The sequence below is a fragment of the Rattus norvegicus genome, chromosome 5 (genome assembly GCF_036323735.1).
Source record: "Rattus norvegicus strain BN/NHsdMcwi chromosome 5, GRCr8, whole genome shotgun sequence".
Taxonomy (NCBI): Eukaryota; Metazoa; Chordata; class Mammalia; order Rodentia; family Muridae; genus Rattus; species Rattus norvegicus.
In genome coordinates this window covers 20,916,540-20,944,388 of record NC_086023.1, presented here as the reverse complement: position 1 = coordinate 20,944,388, position 27,849 = coordinate 20,916,540, and the positions used below count along the sequence as shown (strand labels likewise).

The window sequence follows — 27,849 nt, the reverse complement described above, 5'->3', positions numbered from 1 at the left end:
TAATTATTTTAACAAAATATATTTTGATCATATTCTTATATTCTTTCCCTTCTCTCATTTCTCTTGGATCTTTCCCACATTCCTACACACCTAAGTTCATTCCTCCCGCCTAAAAAAGAAGAATGAAAATCAAAACCAACAAAACCAGAAAAAAGTTAGCATGGAGAAGGGAAAGTGGATACAATGTTCCACTCCTTAGGAAGAAACTATTCTCAATTGATACCTTCTAGAAAGTGACCACCAGTCTTTCCAGTGGAGTGGAACTAGGTGCATTCGCTGCACCCATGTATCCAGAGCAGACCTCATGCTCCAAGAGAAAATGGCCAACAGAAAATGGGTGCCGTGGTTTCTGTATACTTCTGTAAAGATTCTGGAAACAATGCTTTCTAGTGTAACATCAGGGTTGGACACAACATCCCTTAACTAATGGGCAACTTAATACTAGGGTTCTGGGAGATGAATAAAATTCTCTGAAGCAGCCATATTCTTTAAGGATATGCAACCAGTTCGACCTTGACTGAGCAGAACTGTGACTGTAGAAAAGGGACGAAATTTAGTTTGGGCTGTGCTTAGTAGCATTTGTGACACTTCGGTAGCAGACATGCACCTCTTAGCTTTTGGAAAGTTTCCTAAGCTTGTACACTGATCTTCTACCAACAATGCAACTGAGAATATGACAAGGACACAAATCACATAACCTCCCTGTCTATAGCTCACCTGTCTGGTGAGCTTAGCTTGTGTTTTGTATATACTAGTTCATGTATTTTTATTATCTGTGATCGTAAAAGTTCCTATGAAGCTGTGCATGATGTCAAGTGGAATTCCACATTTGGGCTGTGTTGGCGGGAAGATAAAGAAGTCCAGACTCTGCTACACAACAAATTTGAGGGCAGCCTATGCTACATTTATTTCTGTCTTAAAGAGAAAAAAATCCATTAACAACTGTAAGTAAATAAAATTACAGTGAACTTTCCCCTGGTGTAACATGCATTCATAACAGAGTCTCTGTTTCCAAGTCATAATCATTTATAGTTAGCTCAGAATAAACCGATAAAGCAGACTAGGTATTTTCATCTCCACAGCACTTTCTGTGTTTCTTTCAATGTCATATTTACCCTGGCCTCTTTCTCTAAATGAAGCACCCAGCCCAATTAAATATAATCTTCCCATAACAGCTACAGAGACACTGGAAATTTCAAACACCATTCAGATCAAGTCTCTATCTGGAGCAAGACAGAGCATGATAATGGTCAGAAGAGCTCAAACAGCTCTGCTTAGGAGGACACAGCAGTCACAGTGTAATGTGCTATTCACAAGGTGTTATCTATCTGATAACAGGATTGACAAGTATGCCAGGAAATGAATTAATTAGGAATGTCCCTTACCCATCATACTTATACCAACTTACTCACACACTTATCTACAGTAACCATTTTTCCTCTTCATTCCTTGTTGTAGGACAGTTCTGAGCACCAGAAATATCTGTGCAGCTTATTATGAATCCAATAGTTTCTCTGATCACATGACCAAGCAAAACCACAAAATATTAACCAGATAATTATATACCTGCCGTGAAGTCTATGGTACAGAAATTTAAATATATGGTTAAATATTCCTGACATTTTCCATGTGATTTTAAAAAAGAATTATCAAGGTAACCTCTAACATTTCTTTCTCATTTTTCTCTTTGTATTTCTTAATGTCAAAGACCACACACACACACACACACACACATACACACACACACGACAGAAAATAATAGTTATCTTTGTAATTTTGTAAATTATTCTACCATGGAAACCAGAAGGCTTTAACTCTATGCCCATAGGCAGTAAGAAACCATAAATTACATTTTCTCGCACCAAAAGGACAGTTGGAGGGGAAAGGGGATTGTCTTTCTATTAGTGAACCATGGCAGGCAATGATGGAGAAAATATCATGCATAATTCACAAATCATGTCTAAACCAGCAGACACCCAAAAGGCCTAAGACGCCCAAGAATGACACCAGGCATCTTCGGAATGTGACATAAGTAGCCAACTGAGAAAACCCAATTCAGAAACCAAACGGCAAGCCCTTACCTTGGAGGGCCTGTAAGCTGTGAGTCTGTACAATTATGCAGAGCTGCAGGACCAGTTGTGGCGCACTTTCCAGAAAGGTGGCCAGCAGGTGCAGCATGCTCACATCTGCATACTCGTACACCATCTTCCAGTAAAACCGCCACCTACTGCTCTCCCCGCTCTGCCGGCTCCGGATACCTAAGTATATTGTGTGCAAATACCTGGAGGGAAACAGAGACACAAGGGAGACATGAGTGGCAACTTGAAATTCAAACTCCAAAGTCATTTTCCTGGCGTACACGCAAGCACGCACACAGAACAAGGAACTTTCTCACTGTTAAAGCTCAAAGGGCAGCGCCTTTATGAGCACCCACGGTCTCACTTGCTCAGTTTGGGAGATTACAGGCATCCCACTGAATCACAATATGTAGACATATGAGATGGAATTTTGTGAACACGGGGTATGGAAGGGATTTTCTCTCTTTAAAGTTCACCTCCATCATTCCTTGTCAGATCCTGTGTGTGCCCCACTGTGAACACAAGGCGATGCACAGAGCAAGTCTGGGGTTCTAACAGTTACGTGCTTATACCTATCTCATGCCTTTGGAAAATGTTAGCATTATTTAAAATTTCAAACCGGTAATAACGAAAGATGAGAAGGCTAATGAATCCACTATGTCTGCCATAAAGATTGGCTAATCATTGATACGTTGCTGGTATTTTTCAAACGTGTACTTACCTGTGAGATGTGTGCACGTACGTGTGTATATGCGTGTGAGTGTATGTGCTGTCTGTGAGAGTGAAGTCATCTGTGTGCATGCGTAGCCAAGAGGTTGATAAAGAGTCTGCCATCCTCACTTTTCCTTTTTAAATTGAACCAGAAGCTGCTTCGGCGAGGATTCAGGGAATGATGTCAGGGGTTCTCTGTCTCTGCTCTCTCTTCCACACAGCACTTGGCCCTCAGGTGTATGCCACCAAGTCCTGGGAGGTTTGTTTACATGAGTACTGAGGATTCAAACTCAGGTCTTTATGCTTGTACCACAGGCACTTTGTCAATCTGCCCACCCCCTCTTATTAAAAAAATAACAATTTTTAAAGCAATACTATTATCACAATGAATGATGATAGATTCTTCAACGATTAAATACTCTAGAGACCTCTTTTCCTAATTGTTAACATTTTATCACAAAAGACCCACACTAGTGATTACCTAATATATATAAAGTTTCTTTTAAACCATGGCTCCCCTTCCATTTCTTATTTCTTGCATGCATTTCCATTCTCCTGGTGTATGTATTATATCTGACCTTAGTGCTTTCTTCAAACAAGGAGTTAGTGACAGTTTACAGCTTGCGCTTCAGAAGACGCTGCTCACTTTCATCAAGAGAAGCTACCGTGACCTGTCTTTCCCTTCTACTATGCTGGCACCCAAAACTGGAGCCGCATGACAATGCTATTTAGAGCAATCGTTCCAGGACTTTGGTCCATTTGGTTGTCTGAATTTTGCTTTCTAGTAGATCCCTCAAGAAAGGAACATAGTGACAGTATCCTTTGAATTTTTAAGTATTTCTAAGAAATACACAGTCAACCACTTTACAATGGATGGGAATAAAAGTTCTTTGGCAATGCCTCCTGTAGCAGGAAATGGAACCTGGCCGGGCTGACTGCGGATCCCATCACAGAGGAGAATTTCAGAACAAGTCAGTGTGAGCAAAGATGGGGAACAGCATCAAGTAGAGAACAAGTACACCCTCAGAGGCTGTTTGGAGTGTGCTTGTAAAACAAAGATGCAAAGAGCCGTTCAACAATAACTGTAAACAGGATTTGGTGGCTTTTGTTATAGTTATGTATTTGTCTTTTTGTTTGTTTGTTTGTTTGTTTTTTTGTGATGTTGGTAATTGAGCCCAGGGTCTTGTGTAATCTAGACAAGTACTCTACCATCAAATTACATCAAAGCCTAATTTTCTGGGCTTTGAAGTTATATTGTTCAAAGGGTTCAATTTACAAGTAGTTTCAAAGATTAAGAAAAGTTTAAAAGTCAGTGGAGTTTTAAGATTAATTAAGAAATATAAACTGGTATGTTTGTTTCTCTTATGAAATTTAGCTTTATAGATGAAATCCTGCCATGGCTTATGAGGTGGCTAACTGTTTAGATTCATGGATGAGGAGGAGTGTTGATGTGGTTGAAGTGAAAGCTAAGGCTTTAAGATATACCTTTTGACTTAGTGAGGCTCATGTGCTGCTTTGAATACTTTGAGTATGGTCTGGCTATCACTCTAAATCCTTGGCTCTCAGCTAGTCAGAGACATACAGAACCCAGGGGTAAAGGACAATGCCCTTCCCTGTGTCTTATTCATTTTTTTCCCATCTTTGTATCCTCAGTCCTGCACTCCAGTTCTGCAGTGTTATGAGAGATCGGTGCTCACTTCTACAGTCTGCCCAGTATACATCCTATGGCCCTGCCCTTTCTCATATCACTCTTCCTCGGATGTGAATCAACACCACTGAACTTTAGTTCTTGTGATTTTCTTATCATGCCATGCCTTTCCACACTTCTTGTAATCCTAAAATGCTCAACCCTGGAATATCACTCTCTCCGCAATCCCTTCCTTCTCTCCCAACCTATGTAGAAGTGAATGTTTGACTGTTCAGCCCCATTGTTTGTATTCATAGTTTGACCTGAGGAAAAACAACACTTTTGTGGTGATTTGCTATGTTCATATATACTTCAGAACATGAATTAACAGAGAATGAAGTGTCTATATCCTTTTTTCCCTTTGGTTAATTTTTATACTATTCAGTGAGTTCATACAGAACACATGCAGCACCTATCACTTTGCATTTTTCTCCCAGGTAAATGGAGAGTTTTGGATAGAAAAAAAGGAGTCTGACATGCACTTTATCATTGTTCATTGCTTGGGAAACAGAAGTCATGTGGGTAAAGGTAGAAGCAGAGGCAATGGCTTGAACTGTTGGAGGAGCCCAGGAGAGAGACGATGCCAGTGATATTCATGGTGGGATGCTACCCAAGGTAGGGCCTATCCTAATGTCTTCATAAGCAGCATTTGCATATGGAAGGACTAAATTAAGGAATGATAGCAATTGTCTTTGAACTTCCAAAGAGACTCCCCAGACTACTTTATTTCTGATTCCCATTGAGAGGAAATCACGTATATTCTTGACATTTTGCTGCCACAGATTTAAAGGACACAAACAGCTCTCTGGTCTGTGGTTCTCAAGGACCAGCAGAAGAGGCCATTACTCTCCTAGCACCGTGACCTCACAGTCCACCTAATGCTTTTGATAGGATTCTTCTGGGGGAAGAAAACAAGCATCCTGTGCCTTAGAGTTTTACATGTGTGAAACATGAAGTGAAACCTCCCAACAACACATATACAGAATCATAGCATTTAAAAAGCAAGGAGAATGAGCACAGCTGTCCTATGCTTTGGGTAGTTTTCTTAGATTATTATAATGTGCTAGAATAAATAACACCAAATTTAGCCCCTCAACTGATTTATTTGAACAGCTCTATGACATAAGTTCAAAACCGAGAAAGTCCCTGTGCTGATTCACAAATAAGTCTTGACTGACTGCTACCTCCACTGCCCTTGGCCTCGGGAAACTTCCAATCTCCTTTCTGTCTCTGTGAGTATCTTTCCTCTAGCTGTTTAAGTATGCTTAACTATATAGCATTTAAATAAACAGTATCTGTCCAATGATTTGTTTACTTAAACTATGTTATGATTACATTAAATCATATTAAATTAGAATTAACCACACTCGTTATACTAAATTATACTTTATTAATTCATTATTTATTTACTTCATCTATCATTTATTTAAATTAATTTATTAATTTATTATTAATAGTGTATTAATTAAAGAAATGATAATATCCTTAGCGCTTATCCACACTGTGGTGGGTTCCAAATTTCATTCCAGATAGGAAAGTTTTTGAATGAAGCATTACAATAGACTTCTTGATATGTTATAGCCAACAACAAATGAAATGAGAAAATATTCCCTAATAAGATCCTGTCCATTGTAGTTTGAAGGTCTTTCAACTAGGAGGCAGGAGCAGAGGTGGTCATGTGAAGTTCCAAGCTAGAGACACACTTGTGCGCCTGCTTTATCTTTAGCAATCGCTGCAGTCTAAGAACACACACAAGCGCCCCACTGAAAATGTGCTACATCATATACAGTGTGGTATTTATAGAACAAGCAGGATTAAATTTCAAATGCTCAACAGAGTGTGACTGGAATCACAGTTCATTAATTCATTTTACCTTTGGGGGACTACTTCCAGGATGCGTCTGTGATACTCAAATCTTCAGACGCTCAAGTCCCTTACGGGAAGCCTGTGTACATCCTCCTGTATCTGGACATAATTTCTAGATCCAAATTGAACGGGAAGAAACAGTAGCCATCTGTGTTGCTTAGCATATAATGTAATGTCAAGAAAGAGGTGTGTGCACATTCAGCTCAGATGTGACTTTCTTCTCTTCCATTTTTGATCCTCTGTTGCTTAAATCCAATCTAATCCTCCTGAGATTTACCGTTTGCAGATGCCTATTTCCCCTTGCACTCATGACTCTATGATGTCCCCTTGGATCATTTTCAGTACTGACTTTTTAAAGTGCTAGTCTTCATTTTGGCTTCTAATAGTAACTAAATTGTAACAACCCCCACATCATGTTTTACTACATTGTAACCTAGAATCATGGACTGAATAAACTAGTGGGATTTAGAGATCAGTTGTCCAGGCTACGAACTGAAAAATGAAGCCTGGACCAAGATCCCAGGGAGTCTAATGCCAACCCCTCCAACCCTTTATCATTGTCCATCTGGTTTTAGTAATTCTGAAATTTTCTACCTATAAACCACACAGAATTCACTACATTTTCCCTGTCATCTACATGCTTTTGTTGTTATAGCTGAGAGAAAATAGATGTTAAGGTGGAGAATTATAGACATAGAACTTACATCATTATTTTAGTTCTGGGGCTCTGGAACGATTTTATTAGCTTAAGACTTTAATTGTACGATTTTTAAAAAGATGTTGAAATCATTGAAAATAAGATGAAATTATATGCATAAGTTATCTAGTGAGCAGTCAGTAATGTCATATATCCTTTCAAATAAGCCTGATTATTTCAGGAGTTAAACAGAGAGTATCAAACATACCCCAAACTTTGGATTTTCTCTTTTATTATTGGATAGTCATCATCTGACTTAAGGATATGTGAGGGCCAGCTTATCTCAGGGGTTTCAAAACCTGAGGACAGCATAGCTTTGTCTCTATCTTCTACCATTTCCTCGGTGTCATATGTAAACATCTATCATCTATCAATCCATTCCTCCATCTGTCCATCTGTCTGTCTGACTCTATCTACCTGTCATTTACCTATCTATCTGCCACCTGTTTACTCATTTAATCTATCATTTATAGTTATCATTATTATAATTAATCATTAATCTGGAAAACTGAGGTGCTGCAGAAACATTGTAACTATATATTTATTGGGTAAGAGAAAGATAGATAACGGCCAGTCTTTGAAAAATAGGCTTTGTACAGCAGCATTAGCAGGATATCACTGGACAAGACTTTATTCCTCTTTGATACTAGGTTTTATGGGCTCTGATCTGGAGTTTTTAATACATGAAGTAGGAAAGATGATATCTCCTTTAAAATTAACGTGCAGGGTAGATGACAGGTTGCCTCACATTTGTTCTTCACCTATGGTTTAGGTGTGCAGCCCCAAGGGACAGGAACTCTTTTAGAACCAAAAACCTCATAATTGACCTTTGATGGTCATCAATGTCCTCTGGACATACATAGATACGTGCACATATACATACTATGTATGCACATACATTATGGATATATTTCCCTAAAAAGTAAAAAGGATTATTTTTGTTTCATTTCTCACTAGACCTTTTGTTTGCAGTCATGTTTATCCAAAATCACATTCTAATTGTGTTCCTAGCAGGGCATGACCTTTAAATGCTCGTTCCATGGGGAAGAGCTTTCCAGCTACTAACCTGAGAAATGTGATATTCTAGGCTTCCTGCACATCTATAACCTAAGCTGGGGTCATGTGTATCAGGGGAACTCAGGAAGTTTTCTTTTTTGAGATTAGACTAAAGAACATCCCTCTGCAGTGTATAGTGGTGGCCAGGAACAATTAAAATAATGGAGGCATCAAATATTTTGAGATACTCATACTATATCAGGTAGGATTTACAACAAAGCTCCTTATGGTTACATTTTATTTGACATAATTACCAAAGAGCATCATTTAAGAAGGAAAAGAGTTTGAAAGCTTTGCTGTCAAGGGTGAAGTGCTTCTGGACCTAAGAACAGATTAGACAGCATGGATCTCTCATCATTGCTACTGAGGGATGCTCCTTATAAAGCACTCTTTGAAGTGTCACCGCATCATCCACCTCTTTGGAGGAAAACCATGGACAAAGCATTTACCTTCCTTACAGTAAGGGCCATTCTTTCTCCTTTAGGGTCTCTATCATTATTTATTCCACAGGAAAACATGCCAATGGAAAGTATCATACTCTTACACTATCAAAAGCCATCAGACATTATGCCTCAGTTTTCTTAGCAAATTCTCAAAACAGCAATATTTCAATTTAATTGAAATGCATTAAATTCTTATCTCCTTTTAATTAACCCTTTTCAAATGTGAAAAGTATACTCGAGCTACATACTGTGACAAAAACCTCATAGCCTTTGCTACCCTACTCAGAAGACTGTGGCAGTAGCATCTCAAATTTAACTCCTGCCTTGGCTACAGAGAAAGTTCAAAGCACCCCAGCCAACTTAGCTAGATCCTTTCTCAACTACACAATTAAAAATAGAAAATTTGGATATAACTCCATGGCAAAGAGTTTACTTAGCACACACAAAATTCAATCCCCAATTCTGGGAAAATATATGTAACCTAGACTTAAGTCACAAATTTCAGACTGCAATATAATTTAGCAAATGTGATAAACTGTTGGAGCATAGGTTGTCTCAGACATTTGGCTTGTGAAACATTTCATGGATAATTTAAAACCATGGACATTTAAAGTTGAGTGAGGTTGAATATGTATGTATGAGGTTCAATGTTTGTGTGTGTGTGTGTGTGTGTGTGTGTGTGTGTGTGTGTGTGTGTGTTTAGGACTCAAGTGCAGGATAAAAGAAGCATTATTTTAATTTTACAGATATATATATATATATATATATATATAGTTTCAGGTAGGTTATATATATTTTTGATCAAGTATTCTATTAGGTTCTGATATATTCATGGCTGAAACAGGAATAAATCTGAAGATATACATATGCATTATAATACTGAATTCTGAAATTCTCTTTTATTAACTCGTGGCACATTAAGCAATTTAGCTGTTAGCAGCTGCTATTTTTACTGTCTGCAAAACAAAGTAAAATTTGGCAGAAAAACTTTAGATAGACATCATTAATAAGCAATGATTCTAGAGAGTGCTATTTTCTTCTGTTGCTTGGCTACAAAGCTTGATAAGTACAGGTATGTTTATGACACCTCTATGGCCAATACAATCATTATCTGCTATCACAGTAAGTTCTCCATTGGGCATGGGAGGACCCACAATCACACCATATATAGTGGTGCATGCCTATAATCCCAGTCACTCTGGAAGTAAAGGGATAGGCAAAAAAAATTTAGGAATATATATAAAAAATTAGGAAATTGAAATATTGCTGATTTGAGAATTTGTTAAGAAAATTGGGGCCCTCCCTGGGGCCTGGAGTTAAGGACCAGACAGTCATTACTTTTTTTTAATGCTGGTGTTTTGAGAGATCTGTGATTTCCATTTCATGCTGCAAAACAGTGAACTTGATATCAACTGTCCTGTATTTCTATGTGAGAAATTTGCCAACTGGCTGTTATTTAAAGAATAGATTCTATTTCCCATTAATCATCCAAACAGAAAAGTTGTGCATTTGCTGAATGAGGAAGAAAACTGAATGAGTTGACCTATCATTTGACACAAACATTAGGATCACAGTCCAATGAAGACAGATGGGACAATTCCTCCCACCCCTACAGGACCAGACAGTTCTGTGACCCACACTGCAGTTCCTGACACTATCACATTTCCTGTGGCCATTGTCACAATGTCTGGCTGCTCTACCTTTCATCAGCAGCACAAAACCTCTCCCCCAATAATTAGCTGTTTGCAGTGTCCTTCCCAGAGGGCATGCTGCGATATTCACAGAAGGAAACACAAGAAAACAGATTCTGGATCTTTCTGGAAATCCTTGGAGCTGACAACAATTTCCACCTTGAATTACCTACATTTTCTCCCTGAGAGGGCTACATTGCCTCTCCAGATATTCAAGTTTTAGAACTGTCTACATTTGGTCAACCATGAGGCTGTATTCAGTCTATTTTCTCTCCCACCACACAGAAAATAATCAGACTTAATCTGGGTCTCAAAGAAGAACATGGATCTAATAAGTAGCTATGTTTCATGGGGTGTAGACTTGTCTGCTTGAACAATACAGATATTTTGCATTTGACCTTTATTGATTTCAAATGTATTTTATGAAAATTCAATTCATCTATGGGACATGTTTTGTTTTGTTTTGTTTGATATCAGGCATACCTCTTGTATAAAGATATCAGTTTTAAAAATCAGTTTCTTGCATGAATTCCCCAAACCTTCAGATATAAATAATGGAGATTTTACTCTGCTAAGCAATTTCTCTGGTAATCGGCAGTATGGTTACAGTGTCAGGGACAGCATGGGAAATCCAGCTGAGGGAGCATAAGAAATCCCTGAATGTGAAAAGGAAGTTCCACAACCACACACAATACATAATGATGATCTTAGCTGTCCCTCAGATAATAAAGACCAGTTCTTTAACAATTTTTGAGACAAGTTCCTAGGCTGGCCTCAGATGTGAAGTTTGCCTGTCTTTGCTTCCCACATGTTGAGGTTGTTATTGTGTGCAATCATGTCTTTCTCATGCACTTCTATGCAATGACATTTTAATGTAAAGTGCATATTAAAATAGAAAAGAGAGTTCTGAAACAAATACAGCAGTGACTAGTGTTTGATACTCTGGCATGGCAGTTGCTGTAATCCAAGCCCTCTAATGACTGTGATCATTGGCAGAAATACTTGGCTTTATTTCTAGAAGGTAGCTAACAATATTTATTCATGATAAAATCAGAACCTTCACCTACACCTCGTTTGATAGATTTTATAATAAGTAGGGGAAAGTCTCTCTCTCTCTTTCTTTCTCTCTCCCTCCCTCCCTCTCTCTCTCTCTCTCTCTCTCTCTCACACACACACACACACACACACACACACACAAACACACACACACACACAAACACACACACACACACACACACACACACACACACACACGCTCTGTGTATATAGTCATATATAGTGCTTTGTTCTAAAGAGCTGTTTAGCCTTTAATTTTAGCAGATCTATGGCACATATCATCTTAAAACATCATCCTGGAGCACCCTGCCCTGTCATGTCTACCATTGGTGAAGTAGGGAGGAGAGGTGGGAACCATGTAAAACTTGGGTTTCTATATTTCTAGTGATCCTGGGGTTTTGTATGAACTATCTACAAGAAGATGGATATTATAGGATGATTTTGCAAGCAAAGTGCCAACTTGCAAGTGCTTGGAATTTTAGGGCATCTGTCTACACCAGATCCTGTCTGAATGGCTCAAGCTATTTAGGTACAAAGGCAATGACTATTTTAAAGATTATTTTTACTTTCATTAAAATTTAATTAGAATTTTAGTAAGTATCCATCCATTTCTCCATTTTAGGAGAAGAAATTAAAACTCTTTCTCTCTAAAATCATGGCAGAGTTGAGACTGTAAGTATAGTAACACCGAAAGACAATGACTAAAGTCTCTTTAGTCTGGACACAATGGGTTTGAAATAATTGCTTGTGACTAAGAGATGTCTTATGAGTGCAGTGTTCCCTCCTGATATCTTGTGAGCCTATCTTGTGAGCTCATTCCCCATGGAGGTCATCAGCCATCCCCTGGGTAGTAAGACTCAGAAGGAAGAAGGATAAAGTTCTTTCTGCTCTAAGTGCTCATTGGAGGACTTAGCCTAGAATTTACCATACTCTGGGGACCAAGTTTATGAGGTGGTGATGTCAGTTTATCAGGAAGAAAGCACACAGTCATGTGTCTACTGTTAGCCTGCTTGCCCTATACTTGGAGTATTCCTGGAAATAGCTCCATAGAACATGGCAGAAATTAATTCTAGCTATTTTCCTGTCTCATTTGTGCATCAACGGTGCTCTCACCTGTTGTAATACTTCAGGGAAAACTGTTAGACTAAAAATGGCTGTATGAATTTGACAAACGGACTGTGAAAAGCACCGTGTTAAAAAGCTGAATTTGGATGATCCCCCATGTAAAGACTCTAATTTCCAGAATCTTTTCAGGAAGACCCCAACCTTGGTGGTTATTTACCAAGGTATTACTATAAATACTTCTAACCCTGCTCAGCTTGTGTCTAAAAACAAAAGTCCAATTTTTAAATTATTTATTCTTTTAGTAAACATTTACCGTACATATACTGGAAGATTAGCATTCTTTTTAATCTTGGTCTAAAGGTAGGTAGCAGAACAAGAAATGTTCATGCATGTTAGGGGTAAAACAAGCAATAAACCAGATAAAACATGTAAACAGATGCTAAGTATCAAGTATGAAGTAAGCCAGGAGTCGGGGTCCAGTAAGGAGTGTCAAGAAACTTGTTGGTTTAGATATGGGTTCGAAAAAATTCAATGGAAAAATTGAGTCTTTGTTGAAATCTAAAGAGGTATGAAAAAGCAAGCCCTTTCCATTTCAAACCCAGGAACTGGTTATCCTGGAACAGTTTCTTCTGAGATTGAAACATTCCTTCCTTCTCGGTAGCTTCTTAAGCAGGAAAGTAAACAACTCATAATAGCTTCAGGAATTTCCTGAAAGTGAGCAGATTCACAAGGATCCTTCCTGCCTGAATAAGCAATAATGGCTGAGAGTCTCTCTCAGACCTGCAGAGCCAAACTGCAAAGAAGACTTTTAAACAAGCCAAGCTATAAAGAAGACTCTAAGACAAGACCAGCTGCCTGAAGGAAGAGAATCTAGTTGAGTTGCCTGGAAGAGGTTTAGATCTGTTGAGTCACTTAGAGCAATCTGTTGAAGTACCAACAGGATGTGCATTGTGCTCCAGGCTCCCAGCTTCTGTGAGCTATCATCCATGCTGGAGCAGGATTTGGTGATGTAGCTGTCCTTGAGTCATTGCTGTTCATTTAAGTAAGGCCGTACCTATTTTCCTCTAAGTAATCCCAGTAAAACTCATGGTTTGCCAAGTTAGTACTTTGGTTGTTATGGGCTCCCACATGTGAATAGACATGTGTGTAGCATCTCCCCAGGAAAAGTTTCATCATGGGATGAAGAGTTTCAAGATTTAAAAGGCCAGGGTCATTATTTCATAAAAACTTACAGTGGTTGAATGGAAAACAGAAAAAAGGGAAGCAAATGCAGATTTCCAAAAAACGACTGTGGTATTGAGACGAGTGCTAGGTATTGTTTATGTCTGAAGACCAAGGTAGAGAAAAAACTGTGTTGGGTCTCTAAAGTTTGTTCCGAGATAATGGAAAATGTGTTACTATTAGCTGAGTCCATTTAGATCAGTAGATTAGCAGAGAAAGACCTAAAGTTTAGACATTTTACACTTGAAATCTCTACTAAATAGTCAAGCAGATATTGGGAGTGAGAAGGTGGATGTCAGAGCTTGGAAATAAGGTCTAATCTAAAGGGTATGTAATTATTCAGGTATTGCAATACTTATAAGACCAGATAGTCACATTTCTACATCCACCCTAAATAACCTTAATGTATTTTCTTAGTGAAAGATGGCTTGGTGCCACCAATGAAGATAGCTTTACTATTATGTCTAATTTTATTGTCAACTTGCTGCACATCAGAGTCACTTGAGTAGGAAGCCTCATCTGAAAAACTAACCTGATTGCTTTCATTGATGTAGGATGGTCCACTCCCACTATTTCCTTGAATGGAATGACCTTCAGACAGATGTCTTATATACATATCTTTATATTGGTTAGTGTAGGTTTCGAGAAGTTCTCATAATAGTGTATTTTCTCCCTCTGGGCCCAAATATTCCAAATGTGACATTTACATTTTCAGTGCAGTGTTCAAAACATCAAAGCAGTTTCCATCATTCTATCTAGATTCTTCAGAATTTTCTAGTATCAAGTGCACTATTAGTGGTATCCCGTTGTACTAAGGTGTGAAAATTATTTCCCTGGGTTCTGCATGTTCACAGTTCTCCTTATAGATGGCTCCATTCACATAAGGTATAAGAACCGCCTGTAAGTTAGCTCAAATCTTCCTAATAGCTGTGAATTCCACAGAAATTATGATCTCTGAGGTTTCTACTATAATTGCTTCACACATGAACACATTCTTAATTCTTGATGATTTCTAACTAAGAAATAAAAAAGAAGCTTTGTTGTGAATGCTGACTCTGATCCACTGCAGGCATCTTTGCTGAGGATTCTGGGGAAGCCACTGGAGCTCCCTGCGACTGGTGAGTGACATTGCCCATAGATGAGCAGGAGCTAGGGCAACAATATTTTGCTTTGAGTTACATTTGTGGAATTTACTCTTAACTTTCTCATTACATTGACATTAAAGTAACAATAGAGTGGCTTTCCATTTCCTTCATGTCTCATAAGTCTAAATCTTGAGTCGGTAATCAAAATTTAAAGCTTAAATATGAAGTTCAAATGAACACACATGTACGCATGTACACATACATATGTAAAGTATAACAAACAACTTAACACTATACACTGTCAGCTGAGTGAAAATCACACTTCTATTGGTTGTCTGATCACAGTTACTTATATGTACAATGGAATATAAAAACTTTTTAATTTTTTCTTTTTTCTGCTATTTAGATTTCTGTGAATATTGTCCTTTCTTTTTCATCTTAAGTCTTTTATTATCAACTAGTATCTGCTGAATGATTTTCTTTAGACTCAAAAAAAATAATAAAGAGAGGGTGTGAACATAAATTCTTTTAGGGTGCAATATGAAAAATCCCTGTTTCTTGTGATATGTTTAACATTATACTGAAGATTCATTACATCACTGTCAATTATGACTTGATCCGTCTTGCAGACAATAAAGGAAATCCAGTAGATTTAGTGGATGGTTTTGGTTAATAAAAATAACAACAGCAAAAATCTAACACACACATATTTCTCCTGAACTTCTGTTGCAGATTTTTGAAAACTGATTCATGATGATGTGTCAAATATTAAAATTAATGTAAGATTAATTTAAATTTATAGGGTAGCTTTTCTTAATTTACTGTCTAGCACACAATTTTTAGCAAGCTGTATAAATAACAAAGACTGCCTACATCCTTCTGTTGTTTCTCTGTGGCCCAGTATATTAAAGTTAAACTTACTGAAATTTTTAAAAATTATTATACCATGGCCCCCATGCCTAGCCATCAATTGGGCACACAGTAGCTACTATAGGGATCTCCAGGGACACTTGTGAGCACTGTATGGGCGTGGAAAGTCTCAAAGTTTGCCATGCTACTCAGCTTTCTGATGAATGCACATGAAATCCACAGTCACATTCTGCCTAACACACAGCTGGAGAAAGTGTTTTTTTTTTTTTTTTTTTTGTTTTTTTTTTGTTTTGTTTTTTTTCTCGGAGCTGGGGACTGAACCCAGGGCCTTGTGCTTGCTAGGCAAGTGCTCTACCACTGAGCTAAATCCCCAACCCCCGAGAAAGTGTTTTACTTGTTTCATTATCAGTCTTCTCCAAAGCATGAGGAAGGTGCTATAATCCAGTCCTTTTGATTTATCAAGAGCCATCAACATGGAAAAATTATGTCATGTATGATGGTCACAGTAAGCAGGAAATTCATGCTCTCTCCACATAGCCAGATCCAATTCCTCAGTTTACTGAACTTCCAAACTCATGTTGCTAGTTCAGGAAAATGTATATTACTCCTGCCAAATTGACCCTTGACCTTCTTCTATTAAAATTCTGTTTTGGGTGCAAAATATTATGCTCCTAATCTGACTGTGATATACTGGATAGTTTAGAGGCAGTTTCAAGTGCTGGTTCAGGAAGGATAGGCTGGAACTGTGGTATGGGGCCCAACACCAAGTTAATTCCTAGTCATTGGCTTCACATAGAGCTCAATGTTCTCTGAAACAACCTTAAGCATCATCTGAGGAATCTTAACTTTGGAGCTTGGTAACAATCAAGGATGACTTTTCTAAATCAAACTACTGAGGGCAGTTACAGCATATATTTTGTTGGATTGTACCAGATTTCTCAATACCTCTTCCATATCTACTGAAATCATTTACAAAGTTTTTCACAGGTACAATCTAATAACATCTTGGTTTCTTCTCCCATTTTATGTCCAAGTTTCTTAGGTAGAAATGCCAAGATGTTAACCGAGTACTGATGAGTGAGGGTGAAGGAGTCATTCTCCTCTTCCTATCTCTCCTGTGTGTATGCTCTGTTTCCCACAGTGATGACCAGGTGGGTTGTACATTATGAACTCGCTGTCACTCCCCGCTTTTCCTCCCCTTCTACTCTCTGGGACACTACCCTGAGTAAACCACACTTCTGCTTCTGTCTGGCTCTGCTTTGCAGAGACATAGGCTAAGATGTTTACTACTAGTGACGCTACAGCTTCGTTTTTCTCAAGAGTTTCATTGGAGGGGGAATGAGGAACATAAAAGTTGCCCAAGTTAAATATGCAAACTTTTAAAAATTGGGAGTATAATTAACATTTTAAAAAACAGATTTTTTTTATTTTTAAAGGCAAATGTATCTCTTACATGCACAGGCCTTTCATTTTTTGGCATACTTTCTCATTTGTACATTTACTGCCCAGTGAACTATACCATACAGGGCATGTCAAGTTCTGCTTAGTTCTGAGGTTTACTTTTGTTTGCAGGCAGTGTGAGCAGGAGACAAAAGAGCAGACACAATTTTCACAGCAAAGGAAGCTATTTCATATCGCATATGACAGGCAGGTAACAAGATGCCACCTGTTTGACTTTTTTTCACAACACGGTGAGAGAAATACCTTCTCTTTTCTGTCAAGAATAAAAAAACAAACAAGCAAGCAAACAACAACAACAACAAATGGTTTTCCCTTTTCAGGAGGAACATCAGATATAGAGTTAGGGAAGCTGACAGTTTCCCCTAGAAAGCCTATATCGAACGTATTTCCATAACAGTTTTGTTTCATGCAAAATTTTCACAGTTATCCCTTATGTCCACCCATTTTTCTATAACTTCCTCTACTGTACCTGAATTCTTTCTCTCTCATCCCTACCTGATTGTCCTTCTTCTCATTCATTGCTTTCTTTCTCCTGGCCCTTCAAAATTTTAATATCATCTGACAAGATATTTCCCCTTTGCCAAAATATAAATTAACAAAAGGAAGAGAAAAACATATAGTCTGGTACTTGACTTGGAGTCAAGTTCATCACACATGTGAGGCCTGGGATTATTAGGTGAAAAATGTGGCTTTTGACCACTGAATGTCTATAGTTATACTGAGTTGTCAACAGACCTCCTGAGGTAAACAGCGAGCAAAGCATGAGTTAGTCAGAGGGATGCTTGAATGCAGTTTGGTCCCAGAAGCTCCATGTTAATATTTCTAGGAAGCACTTTCTTTCCTAATGAGCATTTTGATGGAAGGACCTTTCTCAATGATGAGGATGTGATGTAACATCGCTATGACTCACGAGAGATTAGAATAGGAGATAGGCTGCATCAGACTAGACCAAGAAGTCTTGAAAAATGGCTGGCTCTGGCTGTGTTCAGTACAGATGCACTGGAACATGCCACTATGTGCACACTGACTTTTCTTGGAACAGAGGTGATGGCTCTTGGGATCTTCTGTCAAGAGACTTTGGGTTGGAGGACATCCAGGTGAAAATGTGCAGGAGACTGAAATCCTGGTATTTTCTAAATGGCCAGATGTGGGAAGGAGGAGCAAACCTCTCAAGGCCATTGAGAAAGCTGAAGACATTATGCAAATATTGTTTAATTACCAGTGACATTTTTGGGACACTGGAGAAAGTGGGCTATCTGGTGTCAGGGATTACTCTTTTCTTATTCACTATGTGCCATTTGAGGAATGATAAATTTGAACAAGTAACCTATATGTGACAAATTCAAAGGACAGAAACTGGAATACCTGCTTTCTTAAGGTTTGTCACCACCACTGCCACACCATGCTTGTGTTTTTATTGCAAAACTGTGCCTCATTTTCTGCTGCTGAAAACTTTATGAATTTGGCAATTGGCATCCTATTTTTTGCTGGCTCAAAGGTCAGGCATGCTTATTTTTCTCCATTTAAAATGTCACAGAAGTCAAAGTTATTATGGGAAATATTTGTTTTCACTCATATATTTTGCTCCAATCTTATGTCAAACATGGCTCTTTATGTCTAAAGAATGTTAATTTAAGATGAACACAATCACTAAACGTAGCATTTTGCTACATTTGTATTTATTAAAGGAAACAGTGCTATTTGATTGCAAGGCCTTGTTGAACAATCATTCTGGTGAAGTACAACCTTCAGGCTATTCAAACTGACAATAACCTTAATTATGAAACACTGGAGAGGTTTATTTTAGTCCAGAGTGACCTCCCTGCCATCTCCAGCAATGAATAGATGATACTGTTTGTTAGAAAATGAAGGGGGCATTCTCTTAAACACAATGTTGTCTCATTGGTTATGTGAAGAACACATCTTTCCCTTTATTCCTTTGATTCTGGGGCAGTATAAAAAGGCCTTAAAAACAAGAAATCAATTACTGTTTTGCTTTCTTTAAAGCAAAAGAAAAATAAAAAAATATGGATTTTTTTGGCAAATGTTGCACACTTTTTTTTTTACTAAATAGGAGGAAAACCTAGCAAGTTCAATAGAATCACCCTATCATACATGCCACATCTAAATGAGGGTTCTGCTTATGTCTTTGCTCCTTTCTTTTAACTCCTTCCATAGTGTGTTCTCTGCTGTTATAACAGAATTCCTAAAACTGGGTAATTTGTCAAACATAAGGCTTATTCTGCCTTATGGTTCTGGAGGCAAACTAGGTTGTGCAAAATCTGTCAACCCTATCTAGCCACACAATACTAGGATTGGGGGTTGCAGAACTGTTTTGAAGACTTGCAGGATGAAAAGCATTGAGAACCATCGCTGCACACCACATCTACCATTGCTATTTTTGGAGTCTCCTGCTTTGACGGGCTTCTTAGGTTTGGCTTTCTGAAAGCAATATCAAATGTAAATACTCCTGTGAGATGAGCATCATCATTGCACCTGAAAATTACATTATTAATATTTCATTTCACTACTAACCACAGTCAATTTTTGGATTTTTACTGATTTTTTTAGCTTTAAAAATTCAAATCAACGAGACATAGAAGCCCAAATATAGACTTGAAGAATATGTTTATAACCCAACCCATTCAGCTTTCACAAGTTTCAAAACTAGTTGAGAGGGCTGTTGTGCAGCTGAGACAGCTAAAGTTACATTTTTAGTTTTCATTATTGTGCTCAAGAGATCTATAAAAGAAAAATTCCTCTAACCTGTAAACCCCACTTCCCCAAGGACACATAACCTCCTGGAGTGCTGGGGTCTGTTGTTCGGATAACAAGCCGTGTGTTTTCACTTTCTTAAACAAGGTTTTTGTCCCAACTGCACAGAATATACTTGATCATACACATAGGTGGGTGGAGGTACACAGGCAGGGAGTATGTCAGGATGTGTGATTGCCCTTGATTGGATGAAGACCAGAAGTATGTAGCCATATGGGACTTTCCTGCACTAAGATAATTTGAAGCCATTCTCTGTAAATTTCAGGTATGGATCTGGCCAGTGTCCATTGTTCTGGCCAGTATTTAATATACTTTGCTTCAAATTGGGATCATAAATTATGCTAATGGTCTTCTTCTTAACTGGTGGAATTAACACAACATGCCTTGAATACTTGATAGTTGGTTTATAATCTCATTTAACAAGTCATAGCCCCATCTGAAACCATGCACGAATGCTCATGGCCATTGTGTTTGTACTAGGAAATAATGCGTGTACATAAAATGTGTGTAAGGAGTAAAACAGATGCACATAGCATTACTACAAGTTGAAGATAAAGCAGTTACATTTAGAAGGGAGACTAGGAATAAGGCTTAGAAATAGATTATTGAATGAAGAAAGTATGTTGAGAAAGAAGTACTTCCAACGTGATTGTGTCAGTGGTGAGGGAAAGACACATGGCTCTACACTGTCAGCCTCAGGAGCTTATGGACATCTTCTAATCTTTCAGAGATTTTAACTCAGTCCAAATTCAGGATTTGTAGCTTTAATGCAAAAACACATTTCAGTACTAGACAGTTAAGCAAGAGAGTTCAGAGATAGGGAAGTGTTCACTGAGGAAGACATGACCAAGAAGTACTACATACCTTGAGAAAGATATGCCCAGCTCTGGTACAGGCTCCTCAAAGCAGAGCATAATTAATAGTCTTAGAATTACAAGTTCCATCTCAAAACATCACAGAGAAACAATTTCTCCCTTTCTTTTGGTAAGTGATATTATAGGATGGCTATGGAGGTGTCTTGGATGGAATTTTTAGCTGATAAAAGTCAGGAATCATTAGCGTTGCAAAGAGGGGAAACTGCAAAGTTCATAGCTGAGAAGGAAGAGGGCCTTGAGCTGTTGTAAATGTGTTAAAGTTCCTGCTTCTCTCTCGGGAAAGGATTGAATTGGATTCCCAAGAAAGGCCCGTTCTTCTCTGCTCATGCCAGAGTCATTTCCCAATCTTTCTATCCTCTTTGCATTGCATTTACACAACACTCAGAAAAATGGTTTAAATTAACTAATCAATGGCCTTTATTAGGCATATAAATACACAGTCCAGCAGTAATGAATCATATAGGAATAAGTAGCAACTAATTTAGAAAAGAAGTTATCACTGTAGAGAAAATCAAGACGGAACTGAAGAAACCATGGAGACTTTAAGACCATGAGAAGAATTTTTAATAGGTGTGCTGGCTCATATTATGTCAACTTAATACCAGTAAGCTCATCTGGAGGAAATGAATCTTTATCATGAGAATGCCTTCACAGGATTGGCCTATAGTGATTTGCCAGGGCACTTTCCTTATTGATGATTAATGTGGGAAGATGCAGCTTATTGTTAATGACGCCATCCCTGGGAAGGCGGCTATAGGGTATATAAGGTAAACAAACACTGAGCAAGAGAAGGAAGCCAGTCAGTAGCATTCTTCTATGGCTTCTGCACCAGGCCTGCCTCTCAGTTTCTATGTTTGAATTCCTGTACTGACTTCTATAAGTGATAGACAGTAATGTGGGACTGAAAATATAAAATATAAATCCGTTCTTCCCAATTTGATTTTTGGTCATGATGTCATATCATAACAATAGGAACTTTCACTAAGACAAGTGATATATTCTTGTGCTGAGTCACGGCACTTTGTGCATTTTGTTCTCCCGGTCATTAAAATATATTTTCGGCATTAAAGTTAAAAAAAATTCTCAGAGCCATAAAGATGGCTCAGCTGCTAAAAACCAGGCCGTACTTCTCTCGCCATTCTTGCAGAGGATGAGTTTAGTTCTCCAGCACTCTGTCAGCAGCACCCACATTCGGCAGCTCATAACTGCCAATAACTCCAAACACAGGGAGCTGCTACTTCTGCTAGCCTCCTAAAACACCAATACTCATTTTTTAAAAAAGATTTATTTATTTAATGTATTTAATGTAAGTACACTGTAGCTGTCTTTAGACACACCAGAAGAGGGTGTCATATCTCATTTACATGAGCCACAATGTGGTTGTTGGGATTTGAACTCAGGACCTCTGGAAGAGCAATCAGTGCTCTTAACCACCGAGCCATCTCTTTAGCCCACCAACACTCATTAGCACATGCTCTCACCCTCACAGACAAAAAAACATACCTTATGGTGAGTAAGTAGAGAAGAACAATAATATCAAGAAGACAAAAAATTGTACTAAAAATAGAATATAGTATCACAGAAGTCAAGGTCATATAACTCAAATGTGGCCTTAAATGCATGAAAATGAAGACAAACACTTCTCACATAGTTTCCTATGAGGAAGAAACTGGTGCCTTTGTAGTGAGAACTTCTTACATGAAATTGCTAATAGACCTCTCTGTACCCAAATCCCATGTGAGAGAGATCTGGACTTTCAGAAGTGGGGACAATCCTGAGACCTCAGAGGAGAAAACTACTTCTGCTCATACTCCCGGCCCATGAGGAACCCACCTAGTGCCATCTGTGCTATCAGGGCACAGGAACCTAGAAACAGTCAGGGGTAAGACCCTTCTGGAGTCTGCCTGCACCCAGAGCTGAAAGCCAGTCACTGGGAGCACTGACACACCTGGGAATAGAGATAAGACAAACCCTTGTGCTCTAAGATACCTGCCTGGAAACCTAGGACACACAAAGTGAGGGGGAGTCTGGGACAGGACACTTTCACTTTCTGCCTGCACCTGGAGCTGACCTGGTCCCACAGCTTCCTGTACCCAGATGAAACTGAAAGAAAGCAGGTCAACAGGAGTGCTGACACACAGGTTTACAGGAGGGTCAGGCCACTGTCAGAGATATCAAGACAAGCTAACACCAGAGACAACCTGATGGCAAGAGGCAAGCACAGGAACCTAAGCAACAGAAACCAAGAGTACTTGGTATCATCAGAGCTCAGTTCTCTCACAAGAGCAAATACTGGACATCCAAACACACTGGATAAAGTTATCAACAAAGATAAGGAAGGACACTTCATATTCCTTAAAGGAAAAATTCACCAAGACAAACTCTCAATCCTGAATATCTATGCTCCAAAAGCAAGGGCACCTACAATCATAAAAGAAACCTTACTAAAGCTCAAAGCACACATTGAACCTCACAAAATAATAGTGGGAGATTTCAACACCCCACTCTTTTCAATGGATAGATCATAGAAACCAAGCTAAACAGAGACCTGGAGAAACTAACAGAAGTTATAAACCAAATGGATTCAACAGATATTGATAGAACGTTTCATCTTAAAACAAAAGAATGTACCTTCTTCTCAGAACCTCATGGTACCTTCTCCAAAACTGACCATATATTTGGTCATAAAACAGACTTTAACAGATACAAGAAGATTGTAATGATCCTATGCATCCTATGAGATCACCACGGATTAAGGCTGATCTTCAGTAACAACAAAAGTGACAGAAGCCCACATACACATGGAAATTGAACAAGACATTATGCAATGATAACTTTGTCAAGGAAGAAATAAAGAAAGAAATTAAAGACTTTTTAAAATTTAATAAAAAATGAAGGCACAACATACCCAAACTTATGGGACACAATGAAAGCAGTGCTAAGAAGAAAACTCATAGCTCTGAGTGCCTGCAAAAAGAAACTGGAGAGAACATACATTAGCAGCTTGACAGCACACCTAAAAGCTCTAGAACAAAAAGAAGCAAATACATGCAAGAGAAATAGAAGGCAGGAAATAATCAAACTCAGGACTGAAGTCAACCAAGTAGAAACAAAAAGAACTATACAAAGAATCAACAAAACCAGGAGATGGTTCTTTGAGAAAATCAACAGAATAGATAAACACTTAGCCAGACTAACCAGAGGACACAGAGAGTGTATCCAAATTAACAAAATCAGAAATGAAAAGGGAGACATACAACAGAAAAAATCCTCAGAGCCTGCTACAAAAGCCTATACTCAACAAAACTAGAAAATCTGTATGAAATGGACAATTTTCTAGACAGGTACTAGGGACCAAATTTAAATACAGATCAGATAAACCATCTAGATAGGCCCATAACTCCTAAAGAAACAGAAGCAGTTATTAAAAGTCTCCCAACCAAAAAAAGCCCAGGTCCAGATGGGTTTAGTGTAAAATTCTATCAGACCTTCATAAAAGACCTAATACCAATACTGTCCAAACTATTCCACAAAATAAAAAGAGAAGAGCACTACCTAATTCCTTCTATGAAGCCACAATTATGCTTAAGCCTAAACCACACAAAGATCCAGCAAAGAGAGAACTTTAGACTAATTTCTCTTATGAATATCCATGCAAAAATACTCAATTGAATGCTTGCAAACTGAAACCAAAAACACATCAAAACTATCAACCATCATGATAAAGTAGTCTTCATCCCAAGGATACAGGGATGGTTCACTATACAGAAATCCTTCAACATAATCCACTATGTAAACAAAGACAAAGAAAAAAATCACAGCTGGAAGGATGACTCAGTGGTTAAGAGCAGTGACTTCTCTTCCAGAGGTCCTGAGTTCAATCCCCAGTAACCACAGGGTGACTCACACCCATCTACAATGGGATCTGATGCCCTCTTCTGGTGTGTCTGAAGATAGCTGCAGTGTACTCATATAAATAAAAATAATTTAAAAAAAGAAAGAAAGAAAGAAAGAAAAAAATCAAGTGATCATCTCATTAGAGGGTAAGAAAGCATTTGACAAAATTCAACACCTGTTCATGCTAAAAATCATGGAAAGATCAGGAATTCAAGGGCTATAACTAAACATAGTAAAAGCAATATACAGCAAACCAGTAACCTACATCAAATTAAATGGAGAGAAACTTGAAGCAATCCCACTAAAATCAGGGACTAGAAAATGCTGCCCGCTCTCTCCCTACTTATTCAATATAGTACTCTAAGTCCTAGCCAGAGCAATCAGACAAGGAAAAGTGGTCAAAGGGATACAAATTGGAAAGGAAGAAGTCAAAATATCACTATTTGTAGATGATATGATAGTATATTTACATGACCCCAAAAGTTCCACCAGAGAACTACTAAGCCTGGTAAACAACTTCAGCAGAGTGATTGGGTATAAAAGTAATGCAAACAAAACAGTAGTTTTCATCTACTCAAAGGATAAACAGTCTGAGAAAGAAATTAGGGAAATGACACCCTTCACAATAGTCACAAATAATATAAAATACCTTGGTGTGACTCTAATGGAGCAAGTGAAAGATCTGTATTACAAGAGCTTCATGTCTCTGAGGGAAAAAAATTGAAGAAGATCTCAGAAGATCGAAAGACCTCCCATGCTCACGGATAAGCAGGATTAATATAGTAAAAATGGCCATTTTGCCAAAAGCAAATGAATCTATAGATTCAATACAGTCCACATCAAAATTCCAACACAATTCTTCATAGAGTTAGAAAGAGCAACTTGCAAATTCATTTGGAATAACAAAAGTCCCAGTATAGCTAAAACTATCTTCAATACTAAAAGAATTTCTGGGGGAATCACCATCCCTGATCTCAAGCTGTATTATATAGCATCAGTGATTAAAAACTCTATTTTACTGGTACAGAGACAGGCATGTAGATCAGTGGAATAGAATTGAAGACCATAAATGAACTCACACACATATGGTCACTTGATCTTTGACAAAGGCTCTAAAACCATCCAATGGATAAAAAGATAGCATTTTTAACAAATGGTGGTGGTTCAACTGGAGGTCAGCATATAGAAGAATGCAAATTTATCCATTCTTATTACCCTATACAAAGCTTAAGTCCAAGTGGATCAAGGACCTCCACATCAAACTAGATACACTCAAGCTAATAGAAGAAAAATTGGTGCAGAGCCTCCAATACAAGGGCAGTGAAGAAAATTTCCTGAATAAAACACCAGTGGTTTATGGTCTAAGATTAAGAATCGACAAATGGGACCTCATAAAACTTCAAAGCTTCTGTAAGGCAAAAGACACTGTCATTAGGACAAAATGGCAACCAACAAAATTGGAAAAGATCTTTACCAATGCTACATCTGATAGAGGGCTAATATCCAAAATATACAAAGAGCTCAAGAAAGTAGGCTCCAAACAGCCAAATAACCCTATTAAAAATTGGGGTACAGAGCTAAACAAAGAATTCCCAGTATAGGAATATCCAATGACTGAGAAGTATCTAAAGAAATGTTCAACATCCTTAGTCATTAGGGAAATGCAAATCAAAAGAACCCTGAGATTCCACCTCCCACCAGTCAGTGTTGTGGTTTGCCCTGAAGTTATCTGTATTTTGATGCTAATTCCACTGCCCCAAGGTCATCTGCCTAGTCAAGTACTCTGGAATCAGGTGACTTCACCAGAACCTCCCCATTGAATTTGTAAAGTACAGGTGAAGGGCAGGTACGGATAGAAGGAGGCCTATCATTGGAGGAGAAGGAAGGATGGGTGGGAGAGACTAGAGGAGAAAGGAGAGACCAGACAGAGGAGAGGGTGAGAAGCCATGGCAGGTGATGTTAAGATTCTGCTCTGTGTATTTACAGGTTGTTATTAATGTTCCTAAGGAATGGATGGCACCGGGCTTTGTATGTTTAAGTGGGCAATTATATCTTATCAATTGGATCTAAGATTATTGTGTTGTGTGTTCTTTTATGTGAGGGTTTGAGTGTAGGAAAGTGTGCAGCGGCAGGAGACTGGGCCGCTGAGGAGTTGGGATGTGTTTCCGCCAATATATCTAACAGATATCTTGGGGCACTGAGGTGCTGGATCTAGTGGGGTAAAAGACACCCATACTTTATTATTGATATATTTTTACAACAACAAGTCAGAATAGCTAAGATCAAAAACTCAGGTGACAACAGATGCTGTCAAGGATGTGGAGAAAAAGGAGCACTCCTCCATTGTTGGTGGCACTGGAAGGTCATACAACTACTTGGAAATCAGTCTGGAGGGTCCTCAGAAAATTGGACATTGTACTACCTGAGGACCCAGCTATATAATTTGCTGGGTCATATACCCAAATGATGCTCCAACATACAACAAAGATATGCTCCACTATGTTCATAGCAACCTTAATTATAATCGCCAGAAGCTGGAAAGAACCCAGATGCCCTTCAACATAGGAATGGATAAAATAAATGTGGTACATCTACACAATGGAGTACTACTCAGCTATCAAAAACAATGACTTCATGAAATTTATAGGCAAATGAATGAAACTAGAAAATATCATCCTGAGTGAGGTTACTCAATCACAACAATACACACATGGTATTCACTCACTGATAAGTGGATATTACCCAAGATACAATCCACAGACCACATAAAAGAAGAGGGCAGATTGAGGGTTCTTTTAAAGAAGATTGTGGATACCTTAGTTTATTGCACTTCATAACCCTCTTCCACTTCTCAGCAATTGATCTTGAATACTTTTCATTCTTAACGTTCTTAATTTCTTTTTACAACTTTCTCCATATATTAACACATTGTGTATTGTATTCCAGCCTACCTCTTTGAATCTATTATCCTCGGCTAGTCAGCTTTCTTTGTGTGTGTGTGTGTGTGTGTGTGTGTGTGTGTGTGTGTGTACTCAGTCTTGTGCCTCTTGGGCTCAGAAGTTGCCTGGAAGGCAATCAAGTGGTTTCACTTTTTTCCTCTCACTGAAACAATTTGCTGTTTGAATAGACCATTAGATCTGTTGTTTTGCACAGGTAAATCTTAGCTTTTCAACTGCTATGTTTCCAGTCAATAACTAATAAGGTTCTTTAGCCTGCCTAGCCTGATAAAGCCCATTGAATGCATTGACTGGTGGGTCATTAAGCCCTTGAATTCTGCAGTAGATGGCACGAGGAGATTGAGTACTGAAATGAATG

General features: G+C 38.3%; 1 protein-coding gene across 2 annotated transcripts in view; it reads right to left on the bottom strand.

Annotated features, from left to right (window-relative positions):
• Positions 1-27,849, bottom strand: part of Xkr4 (XK related 4) — a 400,918-nt gene that overhangs the window by 150,962 nt on the left and 222,107 nt on the right. For both annotated transcript variants that reach the window (XR_010066347.1, NM_001011971.2), the window contains exon 2: positions 2,082-2,281. Coding sequence is in view for 1 of the 2 variants with exons in the window: in NM_001011971.2 (NP_001011971.2) it covers positions 2,082-2,281 (200 nt within the window). In the remaining variant the exon portion in view is untranslated. The remainder of the gene's footprint in view (positions 1-2,081; positions 2,282-27,849) is intronic.